The 16,175-nt window shown below is 38.6% G+C and overlaps 1 protein-coding gene across 2 annotated transcripts; it reads left to right on the top strand.

Moving 5' to 3' along the window:
* Positions 1 to 4,321: 4,321 nt before the first annotated feature.
* Positions 4,322 to 14,182, top strand: LOC108650105 (uncharacterized). 2 transcript variants are annotated; one of them, XM_089259485.1, is made up of 6 exons: positions 4,322 to 4,892; positions 9,956 to 10,087; positions 10,324 to 10,474; positions 10,554 to 11,461; positions 12,426 to 12,631; positions 13,650 to 14,182. In XM_089259485.1, exons 1-6 carry the CDS (start codon positions 4,700 to 4,702, stop codon positions 13,839 to 13,841), a joined length of 1,782 nt encoding a protein of 593 aa, XP_089115611.1. In that variant the 5' UTR covers positions 4,322 to 4,699; the 3' UTR covers positions 13,842 to 14,182. The 2 variants fall into 2 exon arrangements, with proteins under 2 accessions (XP_089115611.1, XP_089115610.1); XM_089259484.1 differs by having other exon boundaries at positions 13,620 to 14,182.
* Positions 14,183 to 16,175: the final 1,993 nt, after the last annotated feature.

Raw genomic sequence — 16,175 nt, 5'->3', positions numbered from 1 at the left:
TAGATTTAATACTCAAAGCGTTTCATTTCTGGGCAGTTGAAATAATTACGTACATCGCCTGACAGCTTCGACGACTGTGATTGATGTGTGAAGAAAGTTAGCTCCCGAATCGAGGCTTCGCAGCGGCGCTTCGACTGTGAGGCATGTGATTAATTGGCCATTTGACAAGCTGCCAGCACAGCGATTTCTTTGGGACCTAACCCAACAATGGGCGTGCGCTGACTTCGCGTTTTGCTGCCTAATCATCGGCATTATCGCCAAAAACATTGAAATATAAGTCAAAGTCATGGCACTCTGTACCTACATATATGCAGACACACATATCTGTTTACAGTAGCCCCGCAGGGAAAGACAAAAAAAAAAAAAAAAAAACGTTTCCAATTTTAGGTAATGATCAGCATTTGCGGCAATCATTTACTTTTTTACGGGAATGATATATGTGCGGGTGGCTGAAAGCTGTTTATGTTTACGTTTACAAAATTTTAATTTTAATGAACATAATGATTGAATGAACGTCTGACCTTATTTATTAAAATTAGTTAATAAACTATGTAGATTTTTTTTTTATTTGTAATTATTAAATTATGTTTTTTATTAAACAACAAATATTTTTAATATAGTATATATTAAGCTAAATAAGTGACTTCTACTCTATTTTTAATATAAATAAAAAACAGTTAGAAAAATAAATGAATAATTTTTAGAATTTTGTTAAATCTTTTGAGGAATTGAATTTTGTTAAAATAAAAATGTAAACAACAAAAAAATTAATCAAAGTCAAAAGTATTTTCTATGACAATTTTTAGAGCTTTTGTTTTTATATTTAGATATATTATAGCCCCAACTATCATATTCCATCTACTTGATTATAAAGATCAATGATTACTCAAAAAATTTGATTTCTGACCCACAGTACTGTGCTCTCAAAACTGTATAGGAGTGACCATAAAGTATGCCACACGCATTAGCCAAGCCAACTAAAAAAATCTTTTCGAGCTGCAGCTAAAAAGTATGCCATGTTTAAGCAATATACAAAATGTAAATGAAGTTTGTGTCTTAAGTCTTTTGTTTGGAGTGTGCATGTATAGACTAATATATAAATGTATTCCCAGATAAATATTTATTTAGACAATAGCTTCAATATTAAATACATTCCACAATCATTAAGTGTAATTAAAATTTCTGTTCAGCGAGTGGCATGCGTCGCGTATAGAAAGCAAAATTAAGTGAGGATAGAGGCGAAAAAAACTTAACTGACAAGTGTAACAAATTAATGTTTGCCGTATATCGAGCTTGTACGATAAATATTTATCGACATCAGTTACGCGCACAATTAAATCTGGACGGACGGACAAAATGCAAGCAAGCGGCGTGGCGTGGCATGAGCCATGGCTGATCCATGCGATTCGAAGCCTATACGTACCGCCCGCGCCTGCATTCAGTGCGAGAGACTGACAGCTTGCAACTAGCTGCTAAAGTTGACTTCACCTTGTCAGCGAGTGCAGGCAGCTGACGTTTTTACTCTGACCAAAGCCTGAGCATTGAATGATGTTATGCCTGATGTCTGCTGTCCGCTGTCTGACGTCTTTGTCGCTCGCTGGCTTCTTCTAATTAAAAACGTTAAATACGTAGTGGACAAGCCTTTTGTAGAGCTGCTGATAAACGTGCCAATTAATTAGTGGCCGCGTTGACAACAAAATGTTGCAAATTATATATACCCTACACATACCCTATATAAATTAAGCATATAGATAGATAATCGATCGATAGCTAGAGCATTGAGGTGTGTTTGAGTTGATATCCTTATACGGTTTCTGCTTTATATCAAAATTACCAGAATTCGAGTAATACCTATTTTATATATATTTATAATTGTGTTCAATATGTCGAAAGAATATCGACGTTGATATTTAATAGATCTAGCTATAGATAATCAAAGCTTAAAGAGATTGTTTGTCACAATCAATCCAGATTTCTATCTTATAATATTGTCAGGGATAATCTTGTTATCGATAAGGTAAATGCGTCAGCTAACCAGTTGCTGTTACGCGGTATTCATATAGCAGCCCAAGCTCGGGGGCTACATTCTTTCGTGTTTGCTGGTATGGAGAAGTGCGTGGCTATATATTACAAGTTGTTGCAGCCAAATCTTAAAGTCGCAGCCGATTGATCACATAAATTTCACTGCTTTCTAACGCATCAGCAGGCGAATTGGCATTGGCATTGGCATTGCGATTATTGAAATATCGTCAAAGGTTTTTTCTTTTGGCCACTCTTGCCGTTTGACGACAAATCATGGAGCCACCGGCTGCTGCAGCAGCAGCGGCAGCGGCAGCGGCAGCTTTTGTTTTCTCAAAATGTGGATAATTGCAGCTGACAGGAGCCGAAGACGACAATTGCAATGGCAATAGCAGTTGCAATGCCATCGGCAATGGCGGGGGCTATGTATGTTGACACTGGGACTGGGTCGGAAACCCGCTGACAACGTTTGCGGCTGCTCTCACTCTTTTTCTAACATGATAATTGGACATGGACATGGACATAAGCAGCCAATAGACAGGCCACTGGCAGCATTTACCTTTGACAGATCGTCTTGGCTGTGCCCTATTCCTTTTTAATTGGCAGTCGCATCTTGGCTCGAAAGTGAAATTGATAAACGCGCCGCTTGGCCAACACTCGATCGTGCTTGGCCTACAAATATCTTTCATGATTTTTGCAATTTCGTAATCCACATTCGCGAGGCAAGTGTGTGTGTGTTTTTTTTTTGTATTTCTTTAAATTTTGGTCAGTCGTCACACCCAATTTTAACAATCTGTCCGCTATAATTATTATAAATTTTTAAATATTTTTCGCAACTTTCATTTTGTCACCTTATCTAAACATACAAGTGACAGGGGTCTGACTATGCAGCACTATTATATTCGGCAGCGCCGCCTCAACAGCATCTCTCTTAGGGCTGGGCAGAGCCTACATACATATGAATCGCATTAGCCTGTTAATTGCTAAGGTCAATAAAAGAACCACAAAAAAATAAAAGTAAATATCCTAAGGCACGGCTGCAGTTAGCTCGACAAACAGTTAGAAAACTTTCATTTTGGAAATGTGTAAATATCGCGTGGGTAATACAGAATGCATTGAGGGAAATGATGCAACCGGGAATTGCGTAAAATTTCATGTTTATTCAATTAACAATTCATTTACGCAATTTATGTGGGGTCTAAATAGGTGCTAAGTAACAAAACTTTGATGAGATAAATGTTTGTTGATTGAGTTCGACTCTAGGTAAGTGTGAAGAAAGGGAAAGGGAGAGAGAAATTTATATATAAAGAATTTTAGATGTAATGAATTAGAGAGAATATAAACATTTTTAATAGAACATCAAGAAATATAAATAATAATATATGCATAAGCATAAAAAATCTTGGCTTCAACCGTGTTGTGCGTTTATTTATGTAGTTTTAATAAATATAGAAATAAAATGTTACGATATAAAAAGAACAAATATTTTTATTATATCTTAAGGTAATTTTACAATATTTGTTTACACCATTTAGTATTATTTCACGTTTCGAAATATTTCGAAATATTTTTGTTACTCGCCAGAAAAAAGAAAACTAGCTTAGTGAAACTTTGACCTTTTATAATTACATGCAAAAAAACTCCTGAGTTAAAGATCTTCCACCCACGCTTTGCTTAACAAATGATAATGAAACTGTAATTCAACTGTATAACAATTGTCTGAAGACGCCCAAGAAAATGACTAAATGTGATAGGGAAAATAATAGAGGGAAAGGGGAAACACAAAGTGTTGGGCAATTGTTATAAATTATAATTAAATAAAGTCAGCTTTACCTCTTGTAAGCTCACTCATTTACCATTTGTTTTGGTCAAATTTTAGGCAACAATTTTTAAAATAATTTTATTAAATTTCTAATTAATTGAGCAAACTCTTTAGTGACAAATATAGCTCCCACACTTGGTGCACAGATTTTCGATAGGTATGCAAATTGAGCTGAGGCATCAGATAATGAGACATTCGATATGCCTTTAGCAGACACCATAATTGAACATATTGGCCGGGCTAAGCCGTCTGCCGTACGCTGGCCAAAACAAACATGCAAACAGCATGCAAACAATTCGTGTTGCTCTTTTGGCTTCTATTCACATGTTGCTCACTTTCCACAAAGAGCACGCCAGCTTTCACAATGCTCTCTTTAGGAGCGAATCGGCGAGTCGTCGAGTCGTCGAGCCGCTGGAGTCGTCGAGTTAGCCCGCTGCTCGTGGCTGCAACGATTGGTATAAAACTTCTTACGTATGCGCGTCATGGCTCAATCTTACCTTGAACTTGGTCGTGTTAAGATCGCTGCTGAAACCGATATAGCTGAACAGTGAGCTCTGGTGTGTGGTGAATTTATGCTGCGCCGGCGCAGCTTAAGATTTGAATAATTTTATGTGCGTTAATTGACAATAGATCTGTGACGACTGCTTCTTCTGTTAAATACAAGAAAATGGAACAAAGAGCCGTTGCTCGTATGCGTGTCATTAAGTGTATATAAATTGGTGGTCAAGATACACACACACACACTCGGAAAAGGCAGAAAAGATTCTTGTCAACGATTTCACATCTAACGGCAACTGTATTGATAACTAGCCAAAACACATATATATATATACATACATCTAGTTGTAACTGTACGTGATGGACTGGCAGCGTTCTTTAGCAGGCGTTGCACTATGGCTGCTGCTCCTATGTTTGCCAATGCCATTTACACTGATCCAAGCCTGGAGCCTGCCTGCTCGCCCTGCATCACCTCCAGCCGCCGCTCCAGTTCCAGCTGCCATCCCAGTAGCCCGGGCAGCGACAACGACACCTGCTGGCCGACAACTTAATGGTAAGTTATGCCAAGTCACTTGGCTGCAAAATTTAAACCAAAAACATTTTTGTTTTTTTTTTTTTCGGCCAATGACTCAGCTCAGTCGGAGTTGTTCAATTTCTTTCTTAGATTTTTTTTTTTATTATTTTGGGCTTTTCGTATATGTAATACAGCGCCAAACAAAGCAAAGCAAAGCAAAACAAAATATAATCAAAAAAGCACTTTTTATTGTAGTGAAATTTTTACTCATTAAGTTAAATGTGAGAGCGCATGAGTTTAAATAGGCATTATATCATAGTCGGTCCAAAGTAGATGAAGTGCCAGCTGACCAGGAGACAGATGCCGACGGGATGTGTGACAGGCCGGCATCAATTTAGTCAGCTGACAAAAACTGCATGGCTAATTAGCGTTGGGTGGCATGGTTAGTGCAGCAGAACTGGAATATTGTTAGGAAAGGCTAAGATTTTTAGAGCAGTTGACATGCTTCATGCGCCAGCATTTCAGCTCTGTTACGCTCTGTTCTGTGCAAGAGTCGAGCAATTAGCTGACGGCCTGCACTTGTGCTAGGTACCATAAAACTAAAGACAACGAAACGGGGAGAAGAAGTGAGAGAAGACGAGACCATTGCAAGTGCCATGGCCATGTAATATGGGTCACACATAAGTACTTATAACTAAACTAGAACTTGTTGAGCGCTAAAAAACAGTCGTCGCTTATTTACGCACTCACTCGTTTGAGCTGACAAAAAAAAAAAAAATAAATAAATAAAGGGTGCCAGATTCACCAAAGTGTGGGTAACCAAGAGTAATATATATGTATAATGCAAAGTCACTCTCGAGGCAAACAGCTAAACGTGCTCGAATCCTAAATACTCTTGTCACTAGAGGGCAAGAGCTGATGGGGGTCTTTAGTTTTTTTGTATTATATATGATATTGTATGGTATAGTTTAGATCGTATTAGTTGTTAATGTGAGTTCTGTACAGTTTTTACTATGACATACAAAATTTATATTTGTATTTGCTTTGTTATTGTAATTAGTATAATTATTAATTTTGCAGTTGTTTCTATCGGTTTATATAGTCTATAATATGTAGTATATACATATATAAACATATAAAAGCATATGTATATATATAATATTAATACTAAATCTTTTGTATAATTCCTATGCTTATAGTTATCATGTTTCTACTAATGATTATTATTTTTCGTATTGTCATTTTCATTGTCATTATCATTATCATTGTTATACCAATCGCTACCAGCTTATATTTATTTTAGAATTTTTAAATAAATCATCAGCATTCTTATCATTCTTTGCCATTCTTTGTTTCTTTTTCAATAGAAATATTATTTGCATTTCCATTATGATTTCTTCTCCATATGATCATCACTGTCATTATAATTCATTTATTTTCTTAATAATATCATTATAATTATGATAATTTATCATTGTCTTTAACACCATTTCCTGATTTTAAGCCAGCAATAAGATTTGTCTCATCAGTAAAGAGTTTCCATTAATTTTATCGTAGTTATTAATAGTAAAAATCATTATTGAAAATTCTCTCTACTATTATTCAGAACTATTTCTGTTTATCTGCCAAGTGCAACCTTTTTTATAAGCCTATCACTCGCCCAGTTAATGAGTCTTTTAGCTTAGCTAACAGTTCGATATTCTCTTGAGCTACTGCCAATTTCTCACAAATTGTGAGCTCCACATATGGACATTTCCTGACCACTGATAATCAATAGCTCTACGCCATATATAGAAGTTTATATGCTCGCGCAATGTGAGAGCAGCCATGCAAAGTGATAGACTTAGTCAAGTCGTGATATAGCCACATATTTGGTTGACCACGGCGGCTAGGTTCCAAACAATAAACACAATAAAGTGAGGCAGACCGACAGAATTGAGGCGTTGTGGGGAGCTGACACCAAAAACAACCTGAAAAGTGCTCATAATTGGGTTATAACCGTCATATGTGTGTGAGTGTGTGTGTGTGTGTGTGTGTGTGTGTGTGTGTGTGTGGTTACACCTTGTCTTGTTTGGCTAGTGGCAAACAATGCCACTGGAAAACTGAAAAAAAATAAGACTGCGTTCGCGGCATTGACAACAAGCCTTTCCAAGCGCAAAAAAATTAAAAGTGTGGACTGCGTGTTGTTGTTGTTGTTACTGTTGTTTTCCTTGTTGTTGTTGTTTTATTTTCTTGTGGAATGAAATGCAATTTCATTTTTTAATTGCATCTGCTCGTCAGTCATCTCAATCTCAATTGTCCAGCTTGCTCGGACAACAATGGGAAAACAAAGTAAAGCAATGCAGAGCAGAGCAGAGCTGAGCTGAGCAGAGTACAGCCGAGCCATGCAGAGCATCTGCATCCAGCACTTTCAGTGCATTTGATGCAGATTAAGTGACATTCGCTACATGGTTTGTTAAACACACATTTGTTGTTGCTGTTGTTGTTGTTTAACCCAACCACAAGTCGACGATTTGCGTAAGTGTTTCACGTTAGCTCTTCCTCTTCGATACAACAGAGCAGATCGAAACCAGTGAAAGTTTCATTTTATTGAGCGCTTTTGGTCATGCTTATTCACCGTTGTGCCAAGCTCACACACTTCTTGGCTAACGGTAATGCTTAACTATGTTGTTGTTTAGCTGCGAGCTGCGAGCTGCGAAGTCCAACAGGTTTCCATTTGACACATTGATCAAGAATTCTAGCCAGTTGTTGGGCAGCAGCACAGCAGAGGGCCGCTAATAGATCTAACTACGTGTCGACTGACTAGCGGTGCTGGGCTACGCTTAACTAAGTGGAAACATATTTCACTTTCAAATGCCACCCAGGGCAAATCTTTTACAACTTCATTTGCTTTGGGTATAGAATTATGTGTGATTACGCTAAAATTTGATGAGCTACTGCTATGGCTAGTCTGGAGGCTATAGACAAATGAGATTTATAGCACAGCTGGACAGTTAGCCAGTTGGCCAATTGGCCAATTGGCAACTGGCCCATATGCCCAGCAGCCTGGCAGAGTTTACAGTTGAGAGTTTAAAGTCTTGTTGCTATTTATTGCATACAGCCCAGCGATGCAAATGAACGCGTCACTCTTGAACAAGTTCGGGCTCATTGACCACGCCCCGGCTGCAATGCATGCGATTGCCACGAGTAGCTAAGCATATTAAGCCATGGGTCACGCATAAATTTCAATTGTAGTGAAAGTACAGAAAAAAAAAAAACAAAACACAAAAAAAACTATATATTTGAAATTAAGTCGAGCCCAGCGCTTGGGCATTGTCTTGAAAGGTAGCTGAAGGGGAATGGAAAGGGCCGCTAGCATGAAAGTGGAAAGATGCACAGGTAATCGTGTGCCAGCGGCGCACTCGGGCTTCGCTTAATGTGCCGCATTTATAAGCAAAGCAAACAAAGTTTTTGGCAAATGCCAAAGAGGCATGCCGCGTGGGCTGCAGACAGAGTCGAACAAGGATTTTTATCTGTTGGATGTGACCAGAAAACAAGACAAAACAAACATTTTCTCACAATGCAACATCCTAGTGCGCAGCAGCTTTCACTTGGCATCGAACTGACATTATTGGCTGCCATTGCCATGGCAAGGAGGTCAAAGTACACACAGACATTGAAAGGGAAATTTTCACTAATCACGACTTTGAAGACATGGCAGCAACAACCTGCAAACAGTAGCGCCTCCGCTGATGTGTGGCAATTAAGCGGCAGCTGGCTGTCAGCTAGTAGCATCAATAACCCCTCAGCTGTTGCAATCAATAGTAATGGGCAGAAAAAAGTGAAATAATTGCTCAATTTATAACGAGCTCTGCTCTAGCCTGGAAGGCGGCGCAAGTGCAGCCTGCAGCTGTGGCCGTCGCTTAATTAATTTTATTTTTTCTCAATTAGTTAACTTATGTTTGTGTAGCCCAAGCGACCTCAGTAGCTACAATTGTAATGGGTATACAATGCTACATAAACATTGCGCAATTTATAGCAAGCTTTGCGAATAATTTATTTTATTTTGCTTAAACAAATTTAGCGATAAAAGCGTAAGAAAAAGAAACAATAAAAGTAAATACTAAGCAAAGCTAAAAATAGAAAGAGCGTAAAAATATGTTGAAAAAGCTGCGACAACATAACTAACATTTTTTTATTTCCTTTTTTTTTAGATGAGTGATGATAAAACAAAATATTTTAGCCATTATTTTCTATTATTAACGAAAAAGTTATATATGATTTTTTTTAAAAGATATATTTAAAATTTAAATATTTGTTAAAGAAATCCGCTTGAATTTTTGAAGAATTTTTGAATTAAATAAAATTAAGAAACACTTAATTTTGAATAAAATTTTTATTATAAAAATGTGGTCGTAATTTCCGAATTAAAAATATGAAAATTTTGGTCAAATTATGGCGCTGCTTAGGCTTTACTTAAATTAGCATAGAGCATATAGAAAGAGAGAAAGAGACTGAGATATAATACTCCAACTACTACTCTATACTATAGTAATATATACTATATATATCTAACAATACTAATACAATACTCCTTTGGTAATAATTGTTGATTTAAGTAATTTAATTTAATTATTTGTCAATTGGAGTTTCGACAAAGAATGGCCATAATTAGTTTGTAGCTAATTGTTAGGCCTTGCACATTTTCACTCGATTGTTGTTGGCTGGTTAGCTGGATGTGAAACTATGTTTTAAACATGGCAGACAGTATTGCAGGTGGCAAGCCACACAAGGTGTTATCAGTGTGGTTGTTATTGTTGTTATAGCTGCTGCTGTTGCTGCTGCTGCTGCTGGTGTTGCTGCTGCCGTCCAGTGGTCAGTGGTTGTGCACACTTTCACTCAAATATTTACAGTTGAGCACAAGAAGAAGCAGGTGTGGTGTGGCAGCTGCCACATGTCCAAAACACTTAACAAACCAGACCAAAATTCCGCTAGTGCGTAAGCCAAGCAATTGGATTGTTTTTGGGCATTTGTGGCAACAATGCCTCTAAGTAAACTATGCACAGATGTTTGTAATAAACTTGTTTTGTCTTCTTCATTTTTTTTGCTTTTAAATTTTGCAGCCTTCACGCCTTATTTGGACCTAGCTTTATGTCCGATTCGACCCGAGCCCTGGTCGTGTGCTCGTCAAAGATCGGCCAGAATTCTGGATGCTTGGGATGATGAATTGCAGCTGCAGTGGCAAAAGCTGAAAGGTAAGCCAAGTGCAGGTCAGGTGAAAGAGCTGCTAATTAACCGTTACTGTCAGTACACGTGATTTATGCTCCAGGTGAAAACTTGCAAATTGCCCATGATCAAAGAGCGACAGAAGTAAATGGCATTTGCACGTATTTAAGCATTTTGGCATTACGTTTAATGCTTCGACTAAAAGCGAACTAGATATTAGATTAGCATAAAAGTTAAAACCGTTTTTCCATTTCCATCCACACAGTGGAAGCGGACCGGCAGCTGAATGCGACGATTGAGAGACGCGGCTACAGCGCCTCGGAGCTGCCCATCAAAGAGAAGCCATCGACATTGTTGAAGAAAATCGAAATCGGCACCAAATACATGAAGGAATATCTGGCAGAGACGATGGACGGGTAATTCGGACAAGTTTGACAATATCCAGTTTTTGTTTCTTAACTCTCTGCATCTTCTTCTTCTTCTCGTCTCGGTTAGTTTTCTTGGTCGCGAATACGAGTATTTGCAAGCGCCAAAATCAAAAGCGGATGATAGTGAAAACGTTGAATATGACGAAGACGACGACGACGACGAAGCGGAAACGGAGGGAGAGGCCGAGGCTGACGGCGAGGGTGATGCAGATGCAGATGCCGACGGAGATGCAGATGCAGATGCTGAGGCAGAGGAGGAATCGGCAGTCGATAATAGCATCGAGGATGAGGCAGAGGGAGATGCAGCGTCTAACAGCGGCGATCACGACGACGAAGAGGAGGATGAGGAGGAGGAGGAGGACGAAGCAGACGAAGAACCTGAAGCGGAAAATGAAAGTGCACAAATTGTGCCACAGCCGACGAATGATGTGAAGAGCTCAGTGTTTAGCGATGGTGGTGCATCGGGCGGTGTGGAATTCATAGAGCTCGAAGATGGTGCAGACAATGCGGCGGGCTCTGCGAAGAAGCCCGGCAAAGGTGGCAACAAACGCAAGAAGAACAAGAACAAGCGCAGGAAGAAGAAGAAGAAGGGCGGAGAGCTAGAGCATCAGCCAGCCACCCTGGTGGTGGTGCAGGCAGCGCCCGACCACCACGAAATTGACGCCGGACACGAGAGCGGACCAGCAGTTGTCAGCCACGGCGGCGGCGGCCATGGAGGTGGCCACGGAGGCGGTCATGGGGGTGGTCATGGAGGCGGCGGTGGCCGGCCCTTCAAGCGCAAGACCAAGCGCAAGGCCAAGCGTGGCAAGCGCAAGCGTAAGGGCCAACAATCGACGGCAGTGGTGGAGCACGAGTCCAGCGATACACTGGGACTGGAGCTGTTGGATGACCTGCTCGATGTGGACGCGGACGCCTTGCTAGCTGGAGGAAAGCGCAAGCATAAGAACCCGTTTAATTATGGTAGAAGTAACGGAGGTGTGTGTTGTTTGCTGCGTGTGGTTTTCAATCAATTAAGCGCACCTTTTCCATAGCACCGTTGAAGTGCCTATATCTATCTATATAATACTAGTTGGTTAAAATGAAAGCTCTGGCCTGCCAGAGATTAGAGTTGTGAGCTACGGAGTAGTTCAGCAAGACAGTAGTTGTTCAATTGTTCATGAATGAATCGAATCGATTGATTGTAAAAGCTCTTCATATTCATGATGGCGAATTTAAAAAATTAACTAAATTGTTGAGCAATACGAAGTTATTGTGGTAAATCATATTCATGAGCTGCTGAACCTAGCTTCACAATTCTACCATATATCAAAATAGACTTGCACAAATTATGAGAAACTAGTCAAGAGAGAACACTTTTGCAAGAAAGAAAGGTTGTTCCCAATAACATAAAATAATAATAATTTCATATAATTTCTGCAAGTGTATAATGTGCTTGCTTTAGCACTCAACTGCTTGGCAAACGCGCAGCCATCAAACTGCTTGCCAAGCAGTTAACAATCGGTGTTGGTACATGAGTTTCATAGCAGTCAGCTTAACACAATTAAGCTCAAGCTTGAGGCAGTTGTTAAGCTGGAAGCTAACGGTCAAATAATTTATGTTTAATTCAAAGAATATATATAATAATTATTATAATTATTTATATATTTATTTTAGTTAAATTAAAATTATTTGTCCTTATTAATTTATTTACTGTACATACATACATACCCTACGCCTGCTTGATTTGCTTCGAATGCTTGTTGTGTTATCGTTATCGTTTTGTTATCGTTATCGTTAACGCACTTACGCGCACTGCAGTTCATACTAACAAACATACCACCCTCCTAAGCGAAAATTATGTCGTTAAATCGTTTATATGTGTTCTTTATGTTGCGTTTGTTATGTTGCTCATATACATTTCTATATGGTGAATAACTGAACGATCTTGCTTGCTTCACAGTTACGCGCGGCAAGAAGAAGAAGAAGAAGAAGGCAGCCGCTAAACTCTTATTGATCGGCTCACTACTGAAGGCCAAAATCGAATTGCTGCTCAAAATTTTGGGCGCCCATTTGCAGATAAAGTTCTTTGCCATAGCCCTGATCGGATTGCTGATAAATATTGCCCGATTCTGGATCGATGTCAAGCGGGGCGGTGCTCCGTCCAAGGTAGGTTAAGAGGCCCAAAATTTACACCACCGAATTTCGTTGCGTTCGTTCGTTTCTAATTTTTTGTTCTGGTTAACACACGAACAAAATTGTTCCGGTTATGAGACCCAACGAATATATTTACCTCTAATCTTTTGCACCCCCCTTTTGTCTAGATCTTAATTGAAATTTGTTAACGTTTTTAGTGTTAAGCAAAAGCAAATTCTAAGTTTTGTTTTGGCAAAGGTTTGTTGGCCACATTTTGTCGACTCTCTGTCTCTCTCTCTCTCTCTTTCTATCTGTCTCACTCTCCCTTTAGCTATCCCTTTTCTAATACTCTCTGAAAAGCGATACAATGTATATATATATATATACTATGCGTACACCGATGCAGGCGTTTATCATGCGTTGTTTTTAACTGTCTCACTCCAGCTGCGGGTTTTCGTTCACAAATTTTCTCCACAACAGTTCCAACAAGAACAACAAACAAACAACAAATTACCGACCTCTAAAAAAAAACAAATTGTACCGTATGCTAACATATTCAGAGCTCTTTGGTTTCAGATATGGTAACCATTTTGGACAGCTACAACAATAATCAGTATATACAAATTTTCCCATAACTCAAAAACAATACGAAAATAATCCAAATCAGATACATATACAAAAATACATACGTAGCGTATATCCAAAATGTTCCCCTACAATATATATGTGTAAGTATGGGCGTGTCTCTCTCACTCATAGCTGGCGCCCTTTCCCACTCGTAACTCCTTGTCTCGAATACACTCAGTTATACACATACACAAATACACAAACACACACACATACACACACACACACACACACACACTCATACACATATGTCTACAGTCTAATCAGTATGCCCTTTTAAATCCCATCGAACAGTCCAATCCACACAGCTCTTAAATACAACTCTTTGGGCTCTTTGGTATTTCCTTTGGTGTTTCTCACTTCACGCCCTATTCGCATTTGCATTTCTAACTAGGTTGTCTATGTCGAACATGCTCATCATCAGCACCACTATGAGGACCATGGCGAGGATTGGGGCGAACAGGGCAGCTACTGGAAGCGTTCGCTACAAACGGAGCCATCCATCGAAGATCTCGACTCGTCCACGGATAGCTACCAAAATCGACCGCTCTTGCAGCAGTCACAGCCGGAGGATGCCCACCATCTGGCCTATCGCAATCAATATCAGTGGCAATAATAGCTATATAAATATACTTTGATTTGACTTGCTGATTATTAAATAATCCCTTGAGTCCTAGTTTCGAAATTAATTTTAGCACAAATGCCAGTAAAACAATTTTAGTTCTAACCCCGCCTTAGTAGAAATTTATATGATTTTTAGTGCAATGCCCTACATGTAATTTATATTTATTATATAATAATAATATATTTAACTTAATTTAACTAAAACAATTGCAATAAATGTGCAGCATTTCCCAGTGCTTAGCTATTAAAGGTTTGTTGAATATTAAGTTGAACAAATTAGGCTTAAGTTATTTATTTGAATTATTTATTTTATTCGTATATTATATATGTTATGAGATATAATAAAATAAAATCGAAAATATATTCCTGTTTTATTTTCTGATTAAATTTCTAAATATATTTCCATTTACTTAGTTTTTATTTATTTATTTTTTTTTTTTTATTATTTTCCTTGATAACTAGAAATATTTAAATAATAAGACCAGCATATAAAAACTAAATCTTAAACCCTATCTCCTCAACAAGTTCTTCTATTCAAAAAAATTATTTTAAAATTTTAATATTTCAACATTATATTTTTAAAATGAATTTAAAATATTTTATCAATGGAACTTGAATCTGTCATTCAATGGGTGGGGTGGGTGTTCACTTCCTGTCGCCTCTGGCATTACAATGGACAGATAGAAAATTTGCAAACTGGCACACGCTGTTTTGATTGCAGAATGCGGTCAATTCTATGGGGAATTTGTTGTTGTATTTGTTTCGAAATTTCACCAATGCGGCCGTGCGCTTGTTTCTAATTTGTGGCCCAATTCTAGATCGCAGCACTGCTCCGTAATACCAAATAGGTGCGACGTGCTCCAATGGGTGTTCCCGTGTCTCGGCCAGCGCCGCGGACCGCAGCTGGATGTCAACTCAACAATTTTTTGCGAAGCGTGCTTTAAATTTTGAATATAGGAAATTTTTAGCTCTTTTATTTTTTGGTGTTTTTTTTTTGGAGTAGTGGCAAAATGTTGGCAATTAAATTTGTGTTTGACAAACGTCAAATGAGGTACGAGTGTAAACAATTTATGGCTAATAAATTGTCGACATATTAATTGATGAATGGCTGCCTGGATGTCCAGGTAATAAATTGATTGACAACGACCGCCTGTGAAAATTCGAAAGACGCTCTGGAAAAAAAGAAAGTGAACAAAGGTCCAGCTGTTGGTTGGACTGTTGGTTGGTTGGTTGGATTCGGGCATTCAGACACGTTTGATATTGACCTTGTTTAAAGCACCGAGAGTCTTCGGACTTTGCGCCGTGCACTAATTGAAAGAAAAGCTCGACATTAGGCATTAACATGCAACAGACGGCGGGGGCATGAAAAGCGAATTGACATGCTGCAACATGCGCATTATCTAGAGGCGAATATCTACAAAGTATATACAGAAACGCGACAAAGAAAAAGTCTTATCATTAGCAAAATACACAAAATCAATGAAATTGGCCATAAAAATTCGATTGCCCCTTGGCAAGGGGCAGCTGCGATGCGTGGGAGTCTCGCTGGTCGAGGTGTCTGCAGACGTGTGCCACATAATTGATGTTGATCAGAGTAAAGTCAATTGAAGGCAATTGGACAATATCGGACAATCGGACAGTCGGAGGGACAGAAATAGTTTAGTTTTCAGCACTTTCTAAACTTAACGCCCACAATACATTGCATGGACTGTTGGGCTGGGTGGGTGTGGCTGTGTCGCCCATACATCATGCTGATATCAATCAGCAAAACAACAAAACAGAAATCTGTGCGTTCTCGCTGCTTTGCCAAAAATTCAATTGAGTAATTGAAATTCTTGGGGCAGCCTGTTTTTGGCAAGTCTGCCATGGATGTCGGTGAATTAACGGTTAACCCTCTGGCCAGTGTTCTCTCTCTTTTTAGCACTCGCTCTTTCTCTCTCTCTATCGTGCACGACATCAAAAATGGACAGGAGCAAGAAGGTTGACAGTGCCTGACTAGAGAATACCCTTGCAGCTTGTGTAGCAGCTGTCATAGGAAAAGGGATTAAAAGAGACTTTATTGTTATATAAAAAAAAGTATTATTTATCATATATAATGAATCAGGAATTGGTCCATTTCTCTAGTGTTTTTGCTCATTTTCTAATATGTTTTTCCTATATACAGTTTATATTTATATGTAAAATATATGGAGTATATATATATTATTTAACATAGGGTATATCTGTTCTCATATATTTCAAGTCTCTGCCTGCATATTTGCAGAGGAATACATCTAAATTCCAAGCAGCTTTTCATTCAGATCAGACCTAAATATCTATGAGGGGC

Source organism: Drosophila navojoa, chromosome 4 (genome assembly GCF_054131105.1).
Source record: "Drosophila navojoa isolate 15081-1374.11 chromosome 4, UAZ_NAV_1.0, whole genome shotgun sequence".
NCBI classification, from domain to species: Eukaryota; Metazoa; Arthropoda; class Insecta; order Diptera; family Drosophilidae; genus Drosophila; species Drosophila navojoa.
The sequence above is the reverse complement of the archived record's forward strand: the minus strand, read 5'-3'. Positions and strand labels throughout refer to the sequence as shown.